Source organism: Penicillium cosmopolitanum (assembly GCF_028827165.1).
Source record: "Penicillium cosmopolitanum strain IBT 29677 chromosome Unknown utg000011l:1.0-3548175.0:1.0-3550911.0, whole genome shotgun sequence".
In the NCBI taxonomy this organism is placed as follows: domain Eukaryota; kingdom Fungi; phylum Ascomycota; class Eurotiomycetes; order Eurotiales; family Aspergillaceae; genus Penicillium; species Penicillium cosmopolitanum.
Genome location: NW_026622681.1, coordinates 3,084,376 through 3,097,829, shown reverse-complemented (window position 1 = coordinate 3,097,829; position 13,454 = coordinate 3,084,376). Strand labels below are relative to the sequence as shown.

The window sequence follows — 13,454 nt, the reverse complement described above, 5'->3', positions numbered from 1 at the left end:
TAACTCCTTCAAGTTGCTCCTTTGCGATGGACAACGGTTCCCTGCCATCTAAATTGATCTCTTCACAAGTTCAGGGGCTTCCTCCATGAATATCCTTGGAGCTCCCTGTACCTAGGTAGTATTGGCCTGCTGCAAAGGTACTTGCTGCCTAGCAGCCCGCTACTATATATTACTAGTACCTAGGTAATCACACATTGGCAATCCTTTGAGCCCTGGAAGTTGTCTGTTCGGGTGCCGTTTTTTTGCTTCTAGTACAGAGTTTACAATCTTTGGAACCGGTGCAGATGGTGGGCAGTAATATAATTCACGCTCATTTTCAACAGTGAAATTCAACATCAAAATTGCTCAGATGAAACATGAAGTTCTTAGTCAGCCTGAGGACAGTACTTCACTCGAAGATGTTCTATAACTACACTTCCGAGATGTCCGATAGTGCCCACTTTTGTTATTTCAGCCAAGCTAATCTCCAGGCTTAGATTGCGACGTACCCAACCCCGGATCTCGATGGACATGAGCGAGTCAATGGCAATCTTGGAAACCTCATCGTCGTCGAGATTTTGCGTATTTGGCATGTGCTGTGTGACCAAGTTCGCTAGCTCTCCACAGATAATAGTCTGGGTTTCGTGCTCGTCAAGAAGACCTGGATCTTGTTCAAGCTTGACCAACAGTCCTCGCAGTCGGTCACTAGATCCTTCCACCTGCGCCGATGCTACTTTTTCCATGTTGTAATAGAGGGAAAAACGTATATCTCGATTCCCGAGAGGGCGAACATGAGGATCGGAAGTCGGCTTGGCTTTCTTCAGCCCGAGGATGGTAGGGCTCGTCAAGTTCGATCGAGAACGATCAATAGCAATTTCGAGCCCTCTTATCACTTCTGATTCATTCAAAAGATGCATCCCATACGAGCGTGCCAGACTTAAAATATTCGTATTGCGACTGACAAACCCGATATCCTCTACAGGGCCCAGTACAAGCGATGAGCATGGCAAGCCCAAATTCCGGCGATACAGGGCAAAGCTGTCCAAAAAGGTGTTTGCAGCGGCATAATTGGCTTGACCCTTGTTCCCGCATATTCCGCCAGTAGAACTGAAGACGACAAAGAAGTCTAGGTGTTGGTTTAATGTCGCATTGTGCAGGTTAAATGACCCTTCAACCTTTGGGGCGAGGGAAATTCTCCATTCATCAAAAGTCATTTTGCTGAAAGTCCGATCCTATAAGAGAGACGATATGATTAGATTTCAGCTTGCGAGTGCTAGGGGTAACATCGCTTACACTAAGGGCCATTGACATTTGAAGTACCCCTGCAAGTGGCTTCAGGCACTTCGACACGGCATACTCAACGTCGGCGCGACGTGACACATCCCTGCAACACAGATAGGCTTGACGCCCTGAATTCTGAGCTCCTCGAGGAAGTATTGGTCTTCCTTTGATTCCCCTGCGGTACGCGATAAGTAAACCAGATAGCGTGCACCATTTTCAACCATCCATGATGAAATAGAACGGCCTAGGCCTCCCAAACCACCGACCAAGAGGTATGAGTTCTGTCGCGAAAAACTAGAATGCTGCAGATTTCTCGCAAAATCTATATTGTCGGAGCTGGACGGAAGCTCGACCAGAATCTTGCCCATGTGAACGCCCTGCTGCATATATCGGAATGCCTCCTTTATCTCGGTTGCGACAAAAGTCTTCACAGGTTGGATGGGCTCAACTTTACCGTCATTAATCCAGTCCATAGTTTTTGAGCAGAGGTCCTTGATGTATTCTGGGTCTTCTTTACAAAGTGAAAGAATATCAACGCCGAAGAAAGTCCGGTTGTCACTGAATGCTCCCATGCTCAGCCTGCCATTCGTAAGGAAATCCCTCTTCCCCAGCTCAATCATTTTCCCACGCTTGGCAACACATCCCCACGATGCGTGAAGAAGTTCTCCCGCCAGGGAGTTGAGGACGATGTCAACACCACGCCCATCCGTCTCACACAGGATCTGTGGCTGGAATTCTTTCGACCTAGAAGAGAAAATTCGATTGCGTGGTATGGCGAAGCGATTTACCAGATAATCCACCTTTTCATCATTTCCCACTGTTGCAAAAACCTACAGCGCGATTAGCTCTATGTCTTCAAGCATGCAAAACAATCAAGTACCTCTGCACCAATGAGTTGGCAAATCTGTATGGATGCAAGGCCAACACCTCCACAAGCGGAATGAATCAAAACGGTCTTCATAGAAACGTCAGTCAGGGCTAAGTCAATTGTCAGAAGGAAACCTCACATTTCCCTTCTTCAAGGCACAGAGCTCTATCAATGAATGAATTGCAGTAGCATATACACTAGGCATGGTCGCCGCCTGGTCAAGGGAAATGCTGTCTGGTATTTTAAAACACCACGCAGGAGCTGTGACGATCCGTGATTGAAACATCCCTGGGTAAAATGTAACGATTCTGTCTCCAGGCGTAAATTCGTGCACTTTGGATCCAATTCGCCGAATGATGCCGCTCCCCTCTAAACCGAGCTCTTTTTTGTCGCCGACGAGGCCTAAAGCCACCAAAATATCCTGTGGGATAGTTAGTACTTATAGAATGACCAAAGGATATGTGATTTAATACCCGAAAGTTTAAGCCGACATATCGGACTTCAATCTCGACTTCATCGTCTGCGAGCTCTGTCTCCTCTACGCGGGACCAGTGTAGTGTGTCAAGCAGGCCATGCGTGCCTACATCCAGCTTGATAAATGTTTCACTGTCTGTGCTGGATACAGAACCTTCATTTTCGCGCGGAGGAGACCAGTGGCATCGACCGACATGAGTTACTCGATCCTGATAGGAAAACTCATAGTCCGGATCTAGCTCCTCGACACCACGTGAGCATTTGATCTTGTCAAAGACACGATATAGTGCGTGAGCAGACTCATCATCACAAACATCAGTCTCGAATGTAGAGAGATCCAGCTCGCGTTCAATTCTGAGAGTACGGGCAAATCCATGTACGAGACCATAACGTGGATCTTGACAGCTCAGTTGTGTCGAACGTGTTACCCAGAGGCCCCGCCCGGTCATGTTGAGCATGAACTCCTGGAGTAGAAGAAATGTAGGCTCATCCAGGTTATACACGAAAGACTCATCGAGATCCAGCATGAAGACAAGGTCCTCGCCATCCGGTGGTATTTCATTCAATGTGCTCATGTTGACGAGGTATCCATTCTCACGAAAGCGAGAGGTAACTTCTGCGATCCACGGAGAAGGAAGGCTGCTTGTCACCAGGGTTACCACTTTGTTCTGCTGCTCACTGGCAATCCCAGATATGATTGTGTGGTTGAGATGAAAGGGCGGTTCCATGTCGTAGCCGTATGTTTCGTTGCCCGTAAGCCCAGCAGCACGAAGCTCAAAGTCCCACCGATCGGGGGAAACATATGGCATATCAATCCGATTGTCATTGGCACCAATCCACCAACCCGGTAGAATACCCTTAATATTCATTAGTACCAATGAAAATATATCTTGCAATTCAAGCCGCAATGCTCACCATGGCATAGTTAATAGCCCGGGTTTCGGGAGACAACTCATGTAAAATCAATTTTCCAGTTGCTGCCAAAAGCTGATGCACGTTCTGTAACGACTCTCTGAGTGATGGCGTGGCATGGAGAACCTATAATCCATGTAAGCGAGAGATATAAGAAAGCATAACTGGAAAATACCAACATTTGAAGCAATCACAAGGTCAAAAGAGTGAGGTTCGAACCCTTGCTTTTCGACTTTTTGCGAAATATCTAGAACCTTGAATTCCATGTTCTTCTTGCACCCGAACTCTTCTTGTCCTGCGATTGTGAAACCTGGTGATATATCCGTAAAGACGTATTTTGAATAGAGATGCACGCCATCCGAAGATTCAAGGTCTTCAAGAACCTTTCGAGTGTAAGACCCAGTTCCACCGCCAATCTCCAAAATGCGCATTTTGGGATTTTCAAGACCCATGAGCCTAATTGGTTCGCTCCAGCAACCCGGGGTACTGGCTGATTTATAAAGCCTTTCGAGCCTTTTTTCATCCATCAGTAGATCCAACGGGCTTTGGGTTCCATTCATCAGCTCAACGCAATTTTCAAAGATCGCACTGGCACATGAAGGCCAGCCAGTGTATTCCCCATCAATGTCCCATCGTGAGGAAAGATCTTTAATGATCTTTCGTCTTTCCTTGGATTCTGCTCGAGCCCATATCTTGCTTTGATCGAAAAAGGCATAATGTCCATGTCGTATCTTCGAAGCTTCGGACAGTATCCAGTCTTTGTAACGGCTCATGTGCGAATCCCAAGGGGACAACTCGCTTATAATGTCCGCTGTTTCCAGGATATACAAAAAGCTGATGTTCGCAAAGTCCTTGAAAGCTTCAACCTGTGGCCCAGATGCGACCGGGGTTGGGAGCCACATATCAGGCGGTGTCAAGCCAATATTGGGTGTCCATCTAAGATCCGCCGTCAAGGGGATTTTTGCATCATTCAGGTCATTATCCGGTACAGTAAAGAAAGCAGCCCTATTTAATGCGAGGAGAATTTTGCCATCATCTGACAACAAGATTGAGTTTCCAGTCATGGAGCCGATTTGACTTTTGCCTAGTTGAGACTCAGCGCGCATTACTGAGGAATTGCCACCAATATAGACATCGCCAATAGCAGCAGGAATAGCAAGTCGATCAATCCGGCGGGAAAGTCCATTCGTGAGCGCCACACTCATAAGTTGCAAACATTGATCAATGAGAGTGGGATGAAGGGTATATCTGCTTGGGCAAGATTCAACTCGATTGTTCACGGTCGCATCTGCTTCAAGTTCAACTGGATCCGCTGCGATATCCTCCAGCCCTTGAAATGTTTTACCGTAGCTCAAACCATGCCTATCCAGAGCTCGATACCACTGATCAGAGTCCACGGGTCGGAGACGACGTTTGAGGTCTTTTGTGGCTGGTGGGAAGTCAAAATGCGGTCGCACTTGTCCTTGGCAATGCTTTGTCCAATCGACGCCATCACGGGCTACTATGGTGAAGGTAAACCACTCCGAGTCCACAAGGTCGTTGATTTTGACAGGTCTGAGTGTTGTGATTATTTCAGTGACCTGTTCATCTTTCAACAGAAGAGGTGACTTCAGCACCAAATCTTTGATCGAATAATCTTCCACATCCGGGTGAAGCTGTAGAACCGCCTCGCCTGCCATGGCGACATAACCTGCGGCTGGAAACACCACATTTCCTTGCAAAACATGGTCCCAAATCCAAGGAACATCTTCCAGGTGCAGCAAATTTCTCCAAGAGGGCTCCAAATTTGAAGACTCCACAACACGTGCACCAAGGATCTCATGATGAGGAAATTCCCTCTTTCTCCACTGAGTGGCCAATCGACTTTGATGCCAATGGCGTCCGGTATGCTGCCAGGGATATGAAGGTAGGTTCGTCAACGTGTCACCATCGCCATTCGTCTCTTGGAAATTGACGGTTTCTCCCAACAGATAGGCAGATCCGACCGTATAAAGCAATTGCGATCGTGCATCGTCGGCATGGCGCGTTAATGTCGGAATATAAACGGGGTCTGTCTTGAGTGACGATGCGTTGAATATTTGACGCAGAGGACCGGAGAGAGCAGAGTGCGGACCGACTTCAATGAATGATTGTCCATTTTCCGGATCGGCCAGAATCGATTTGACTGCATCGTTAAACAGGACCGGTGACTGCAAATTGCGTCGCCAATACGCGGCATCTAGCTCCTTCGGATCTTGCACTGCTTGCGACGTAACCGTTGAAAAAAAGAGGGAGCATGGTAGTGTTTGACTCAATGTGTGGAAGGATCTGCTCTTCATAGATCCTGCCTGGTTGCACCATATGATCTAGCTCGATGTCAGTAATTCAACAGCTAGAGGTTAATGGAATGAGGACTCACGAGAGTGATATGCAGTATTGACCTTCAATTGCCGGCACAGAACATCTGGTAATTTGTTCTTGATCTTTTCGCTCATTTGACGAATAGAATCGATGTCCCCAGATAGTGTCACACTTTGAGGGCTGTTGTCGCACGCTAGAACGATATTCTCTTCAAGATACGCTGAAACATCCCGTCGTCCAACACCAACTGCGATCATGGCACCTTTTCCCTCACACAACGTGGTCGCCTTTCCACGGTAATAAGCAATCATCAGCGCAGACTTGGCAGTTATCGCTCCCGATGCATAGGCTGCTGCGATTTCTCCGCTAGAATGTCCGACCACGGATGACGGTCGAACCCCCATGCGGCGAAGGAGATTTACCAAACCAATCTGAATGACAGTGCAAAGAGGCTGCGAAAGTTCCGATCTGTTGACAAGGCTATTTGAATTCGATAGCTCGTCTAAATAGTCGTCAGAATTATTTCACTTCGGTTTCGGTCTGGACGGAACACTCACCTTGGAGACTCCACGAAGGGGGGTTTTGAAGGCATTGTAGTTCCCGTTCGAACTCCACAATGTCGTCTCTGAAGGTATCAAATTGCTGGATTAGATCCCTTCCCATCCCAGCCCATTGGGCACCTTGGCCGGTGAATACAAAGATGAGCTTGGAGCTTCTCGTCCGACCTGTTTGGAATTTCGACTCGTCGAGTGGCTTATTCGGTACTGCCACGGCGAAGGCGCGATGCTTCAAATGTTCCCGACGTGAAGACAGCGTGAATGCCAGGTCATGAAGAGATTCCGGGTTCTCACTCGCGTAGTTGGTGATTCCTCGTATACGTTGCTGGAGAGAATCGGCGCTCTTGGCCGAGATCACTAACAAACGCGATCCGTCGGGGTGCCGTCTTATCGGCTCACCAATTAAACTTGGTCCTGAAAAAAAAGACCTTCGAGAATCCAGGACAGCATGTGCATTTGCTCCACCAATCCCAAAGCAGTTAACACTCGCGCGCTCCTTGCGCTCCTTTGGCCAGGAGAGAGCAGAAGTTGGAACATGAAGATTAGCCTCCTTGAATGGGATGTTCGGGTTTGGAGAGTCGAAAAAGATGTTGGGTGGTATCGTTCTGTTTTCCAAAGAAAGAACAGCTTTTATGACGCTTGTTATTCCAGAAGCTCCCTCTGAATGACCGACGTTGGGTTTCACCTAGGCGTGTTAGCGGTTCTGCAAAAGGGAAGTCACACATGGCCACATACAGAACCCAGAAGTGTCCCGTCCGTTCCAAATAGCTTAGCAACTACGGATGCCTCTGCTGTATCGCCTATCGTTGTTCCGGTTCCATGACACTCGAAAAATGCGGTTTGGGAGATGTTATCGATATGTGCCTTTTTGTATGCTTTCCTAATGAGACGTTCCTGGGACAGTGATCCCGGCGTGGTAATGCTGGATGTTTTCCCATCACAATTTGTAGACGTAGCTCGAATCACGGCTCTGATTGGATCATTGTTTCGAATAGCCTCGTCCAGGGGCTTTATCAGAATTGCATTGATTGCCTCTCCTCTGCCGTACCCATCAGCCTTCTCGTCAAAGGTTCTGCACATTCCACTCGGAGATAAGACCATATTCTCTGACATAGTTGTTGTCATCGTGGGAGCAAAAATTAGATTCGTTCCAGCAACGATAGCTGAAGAACATTCGCCTGAATAGATAGCTTGACAAGCTTCATGGAGACCGACCATAGAGGAAGAACAGCCAGTTTGAAGTGTCATGCTTTGAGCAACGAATAAGAATCAGTTCCTGATGATATGAAGAGGGATTCCCAAGACATACCTTGGTCCTTGAAAATCAAACTCGTAAGATATACGGTTAGACAGCGCAAACTGCCCAGTTCCCAAGACATGATAGCGATCGATACCTTGGGGATCTTTGCTAGCAAGTTCTAGCCAATCTTCCCCATAGACCCCAACAAAACAACCGACTTCTTTCCCTCGCCATTTTACCTCCCCAGCGCTCTCAAGACACTCCCATACCACTTCGAGCAGCTGTCGCTGTTGAGGGTCCATGCGCCCAGCTTCACGTGAAGATATAGAGAAGAAATCCGCATCGAAGCATGCTGGGTCTTCCTGCAGGAAATATCCCTTTCTTGTCTTGATCGAATGGGGCTTCGATTCATTGTAGAAGGAGTCTATATCATAACGGGTCTCGGGTACTTCGCATAGGCCGTCTCGTTTTTCAATTAAAAACTTCCAGAATTCCTCGGGGAAACTGACACCACCAGGTAGTCGAAGAGCCATCCCACAGATCGCTATAGGTGAAACCATCTGGGATTGGTTGTCTGTGCCCGCCTCCGCCACGTTTAAACCGAGATTACTAGCATCTGCCTCCTTGCAAAGCGAGGTTTCCTTTACCACCTCAACAAATTCCTGTCCATTTCGTGGCTCTGTCGTGGCGGTTCTGGACATTTCCATGGCTTCATCAAGCGTAACACTGTCTTCTAGTTGATTCAAAAGCAGTGACGACATCATCGAAATTTGTTCTAGCAACTTTTCTTTGGAAAGGGATGGGAGTCGCCGACCATCGAGCACAAGTTCAAAAGTTCGAAGAAAAGGGGATGCAAGAAAAATAATCCCAGAACCACGGAAGGGGGTTTTGGGAGAACGAATATGTTGCTGGCTCATATGCAAGGTGATGCGACGAAGCAAGGGCTTGATGATTGCTCCACTGACGATCTCGATAGTTTCTGTCTTTTTTTCTTTCCTTTTCTGCTTTGGCTTGAGATACACAAAAAAACAATAATTAATTTTGTTCAATACACTCTAATAATAGCGGGATCCCCAGTATAGTATATTCAATGCGCTATACGAAGTGAATAAACCCGGAATAATTCTCCGCTTGCTATGGGCAGGACGACTGTTAATGAGTAAATAAATATGATAACGAACTGGTCGCAGGGAAACCTCAGTATTTATCAAGATCGAGCTTCGGATACCCATATTAAAAATAGATCAAGTAAATACACCAATTAACAGATCGAATATCGATTACTGTGAGCCCGGATGGATCGGCCCGCGCCTAAGCAGATCAACCTAACATGCCTCTCGCTGCCCTGGTGTTTATTCACCCCTGCATTCCGGTAGGAATGCTTGAAGTCCTGACCTATTCAACGAGTTAAGACCGGCTGGTTTATCGCGATCAAGGCTAATCCTCTGCATCGACCCTTCCAGCCTCATCGCTCTAGCTTCATCGCTCTAGCTTCATCGCTCTAGCTTCATCGCTCTAGCTCTTTCCCTCCTTCCTTTACGATTCCCTCATCATGCTCATCACCAAAATCATCGCCATTGTAGCTATCACAGTTACCAATGTCGCTGCTATCGCGAACATCGACCAGACCGTTTCCAACATCCACGAAATTACCCATAAGCTAAGGGTCGCCAAGCGTGCTATCCAGCATTTCAACGGCGGCGTCCCGAGCGCGTTAAGAATCGCCAATGCCGTCTTTCAAGCCCATAAAGCCTCGGAAACTGCACGAAATCACATAGGGTCCTCAGACCCATTCTCGGGCCCCGATGGCGAGCAAACAATGGGCGCATACAATGAAATGTACCCGGTACTAATGGCTACTCTACAAGCTGGACAGGATAAGGTACGTGAAGATACGAGTACTATATTGCCCCGTGGAATGATCATGAAGCTGATTCTTGATGTTTCAACAGGCTCCTCAGATCAAGAAATCTGGATTTGGTTATATTTCTCGCGGTATGATGCATAGCTTGTATTTGGAGAAGGGTCAATTTGAGCAAGTGATGCGCGGGCAATTGTCTAGGAACCACACCCAGATGCTGGAGCCGTCGATTGACGATGTGGATGCAGAGTTCAAGAGGACTCTCGAGGCTTTTGACAACTGAGCGTTTATCTAAGGGCTAAAAGGGTGTTGCGCGAACCTTCGGACTTTTACGAATTTACCAATCATAGAATCTACTCGTGAGCAGTAAAGCAAATTTGATTCTTCTTCTCGGGTCTTTCATGCACCATATGAATTATTTTATTTCCCGGGGCCAGAATCATATCCAATAAGCGTCTCGCAAGGACTTGCGGCTCTTAAGCAAGTATCCGTCCTTTCATCCATCTCACTGGATACCCCTTCTAGTTCAGGCTGCTACAGTGGGGCAACTAGGCTCCAGGGGGCCAAATCAATCGTCTCCAGCTATGTTCCCCTCAACCTTCCATGGGTACATAAACTCCCGTGTCTCGCGTTAAATTCATCAAATAGTCAGAGAGTTCCATCAATATGCCTCCAAGTCGACATTCAAGAAAGCACCGTCGGGGAAGCTCGGTGAATATTCCGGACCTTGTCCCGCGTCTCCCTGCAGCCCCACAGCTATCATGCCCTCTCTTTAACGTCATCCCCGCTGAAATCCGCAATCGCATTTACGCCCTCTCGCTCGAATCCGAGGATATTGCCTTGGATAACAGCCCGCGGTCACTCTACCAGCGAAATGCATTCTACTATCGACCCGGGTACAAGCAGCCAAAGCGTATCGAGAGTGGTCTCCTCCAGACATGCCAGCAAATATACGCCGAGGCATCGCTGCTCCCACCAGGAATCAATGAGCATACTTTCTGGTTCTATCGACCTCCACCACATGTTAGAGATGCCTCATCTCCGCTGGATTACTTCCGCAAGATGACGCCGAAACAACGAGCGCAGGCGAATCACATCCACCTCTTCACGCAGCAGTTTTTCTTGGAAGATGATCGGTGGTCGGACATGTGGAATGGACTACAGATGGGTAATGAGGGTCGCAGCTTGCGAGGCGCATGTAGAATTGCGCCTAAGAAGCTGACCATCACTCTTCGCCACACGGACTGGTGGTACTGGGAGAATAACGACCCCCTCGGCATCGACCCGTTTCGACCCGGCAGAACCCGCGCGAACGAGATGGGCAAGCCCGTCCACCACTGGCAGAATAATCCCTCCAGACGACCCTGGGGTACCCAGTTCAACTCGATCCCTAGTCTGGAAGAGCTCGTGATTGAATTCGAGACCATCATGCGAAAGAGAGATCAGCTCGATGCCATCATTCACCAAGCGCTGCAGTGGAAGTTTCCCCTCGACGCAGAAAAGTCGATGTATTTGGTCGCAGAACCAACATCACTGAGCGCATATACCTGGATAGGTGCGAAAGAGGGAGATCTGAAGAGACAAAGACCTGCTATGCGCATCCCGCCGTTGTTTCCCGGGGCAGAGCTTTACCCTCCCCCAGTGCCTCAACCAGAGCCAGAGCCAGAGCCAGAGCAAGTCCATATTGCACCAACTCTGAAACCATTTGATCCGCAATCACACTCCACGGCTCAAAGTGGAACTACCACTGGCGGCAATTTGCCCTCGGACCCGGAAACGGAGGAGTTCTACGTCGTCTTTTTGACATGGAGGAAGCAAGCGGTCAAAGAATAAGCACGTTCATTTCACTTATGAGCAAATGATTTTTATTTATCCGGTCGCGATCTTTGCGGGCGCTTTTATTGGAAGCAGTAGGGGCCAGCGTCTCCAACTTGTATCTAGATTTTTACCCTGGCAACGGTCCTCCATAGCCGCAATCGACCCAGTGTTCCTACCGAGGGCGACAGCGTCCCGAACTTACTAGCCTTCCCTAAACAAATTTGGATACAGAGTATTTTATGGTTTAAATGACTTAAGATTATCCATATTTAGGGCCAAGAAATAACTATGTAGTTGACGGCCTTGTGTCAGTAGTGTGATCGGCTCCGTTCCTAATAGAGACGTGGTTTACAGAATAGGCAATATTTCTACCGCGAATACTATCACCGTTCCACGGGTCGTACTGGACAAAATCAGAATGAGAATAATAGCTCTATCGGGGCCTGTTTTGTATCGGAGATTCGAATTTACAAATGTCTAGATCTTCTCCGAATCCTCTCCAAAATCCTTCCTACTTTTTCCCAACAATCTCTCCGTTCTTTCAAACGATCAGGTACTTGAAGCTATACTATAACTCCCAGGCCGACAAAATGGAAATTATCGATACATCGAAACTGCATCCTCACTGGAAGTCACCAGCTAGTATGTTCCTCTTTCTTTCAGAGTCCGCATTCAAAATAGCATTCTAACCAAAACTCTAGATAGTTACGTGATTCCTGGTCCCTCTACTGAGGCAGGCCCTAGTGGTCAGGATACATCACCGAGCCACCAGGAATCCAGTAGCACAAACGCGCCCGGGGATGCTTTCGTGAATGTTGATTTGGCTGATACCTCGATCCCGCCTCCCAACGGCAAAAGCAACGACAAAAAAAAGAAAGACCCGGGACGAGTATGCACCAAACAATCAGCGTGGAACTGGATTATGATGCTCATTGTCTTCGGGGGAGTTGCAGCGACCGGCTATTTCACATGGGACGAGTTCCATCAAGAGAAGCCCAATAAGCACGAGCCTGGTCAGAACACTACTCAGGGGAACGGGACCAACGACACCAATCTGATTGTGACAAGGCGCGATATTCCCAAAGTCATTTTGCCATTATGGGGCGATTATGATGATGAAATCACAGCAGAAGATGTACCAGGCGGCTTGTTACCGGGCGAAAAGCCTGAGTGCAGTATGCGGTCCAAGAAGCCCCAGTGCTACACAGGTCATCTTTGTTATAGACGCAAATGTGTTCCTTGGTGCAAGACCAAATGGGATACTTGCTATACCGGACATACTTGCCTGCTCAACGATACGAGTAACTGGCGGATTTGCAGCCGCGAACCGGAGTATCAGCTACCCTGCACCGAGAACTATAAATCCTGCGAGGAGAGTGGTGACTGTTGTACTGGGTCTTGTCAACGAAGGGGGGAGTTGAATGTGTGTGTTCCACCGGGAAAATTTGAGCATCGTCCTAAGGGTTGGAAAGGAGATTATTGGCCTGAGGATGAGGTTAAGGAGTAAATTTAGGTGGGAATGAACGAGGCAGAGAATGTTGGGTTCACTGATTTATTCTATTTCTGGGGTTAATCTTTTTCTTTGCACCGCCTGAGGGGATACTAGTTTTTTTTTTGTTCGCGATTTTTCATGGGCATTCTACTGTTGTTTATTGCCCAGGTGCACTATAATGATGGTTTGTGTATGTTGAGTGTTGACCTGAAAGACCTGCCAACTGCCTAGGTGCCTAGTAGGTGGCCTATTGCTATAAATGAGCCTTGGATGTCAAGCTCTATTTACACTATGATGTTTGAAGTTGAAGTGTGTGAATATAAATATTTTTGGTCGAAATTCAAGACTGAAGAATCCAGTTAAATGGACGCGTGGCCACAAATTTGGGTGCCGGTGATGAGCTCGTAAGATTAAAAATGAAACGATCCACGGATCAGGGCACGGTTTGTGTCTTTGACTGTGCAGAGCGGTGATATATCTTTCGAGGTTAGAACTTGAATAATTCTTGAATATAGTAATTTCCCTAGTCTCATTTATGAATCAATGTCAGTATTTTTTATTATTTTTGGAGTTCTGATTTGTTTGTTTGTTGACAAAGCAGCTGGACATATAAGCCCAGTGGCATCAGTGCT

The 13,454-nt window shown here is 47.5% G+C and overlaps 4 protein-coding genes across 4 annotated transcripts; 3 read left to right on the top strand and 1 right to left on the bottom strand.

The window, feature by feature from the left end:
• Window positions 1-409: 409 nt before the first annotated feature.
• On the bottom strand, window positions 410-8,412 carry N7509_012663 (Fum1p; the record flags this gene model as incomplete). Its single annotated transcript, XM_056637300.1, has 13 exons — window positions 410-439; window positions 489-1,211; window positions 1,273-1,301; window positions 1,337-2,090; window positions 2,141-2,215; window positions 2,268-2,549; window positions 2,602-3,459; window positions 3,518-3,640; window positions 3,694-5,837; window positions 5,913-6,356; window positions 6,412-7,096; window positions 7,147-7,660; window positions 7,721-8,412. The coding sequence occupies 13 exons, from the start codon at window positions 8,410-8,412 to the stop codon at window positions 410-412; spliced, it is 7,353 nt and encodes a 2,450-aa protein (XP_056483330.1).
• A 791-nt stretch (window positions 8,413-9,203) lies between these two features.
• N7509_012662 (cell wall mannoprotein 1 family protein) lies at window positions 9,204-9,795 on the top strand (the record flags this gene model as incomplete). Its single annotated transcript, XM_056637299.1, has 2 exons — window positions 9,204-9,533; window positions 9,604-9,795. The coding sequence occupies 2 exons, from the start codon at window positions 9,204-9,206 to the stop codon at window positions 9,793-9,795; spliced, it is 522 nt and encodes a 173-aa protein (XP_056483329.1).
• Window positions 9,796-10,178: 383 nt separating this feature from the next.
• N7509_012661 (uncharacterized protein) lies at window positions 10,179-11,345 on the top strand (the record flags this gene model as incomplete). Its single annotated transcript, XM_056637298.1, has 1 exon — window positions 10,179-11,345. The coding sequence occupies one exon, from the start codon at window positions 10,179-10,181 to the stop codon at window positions 11,343-11,345; it is 1,167 nt and encodes a 388-aa protein (XP_056483328.1).
• A 907-nt stretch (window positions 11,346-12,252) lies between these two features.
• Window positions 12,253-12,837, top strand: N7509_012660 (uncharacterized protein; the record flags this gene model as incomplete). Its single annotated transcript, XM_056637297.1, has 1 exon — window positions 12,253-12,837. One exon carries the CDS (start codon window positions 12,253-12,255, stop codon window positions 12,835-12,837), a length of 585 nt encoding a protein of 194 aa, XP_056483327.1.
• Between the last annotated feature and the right edge of the window lie 617 nt (window positions 12,838-13,454).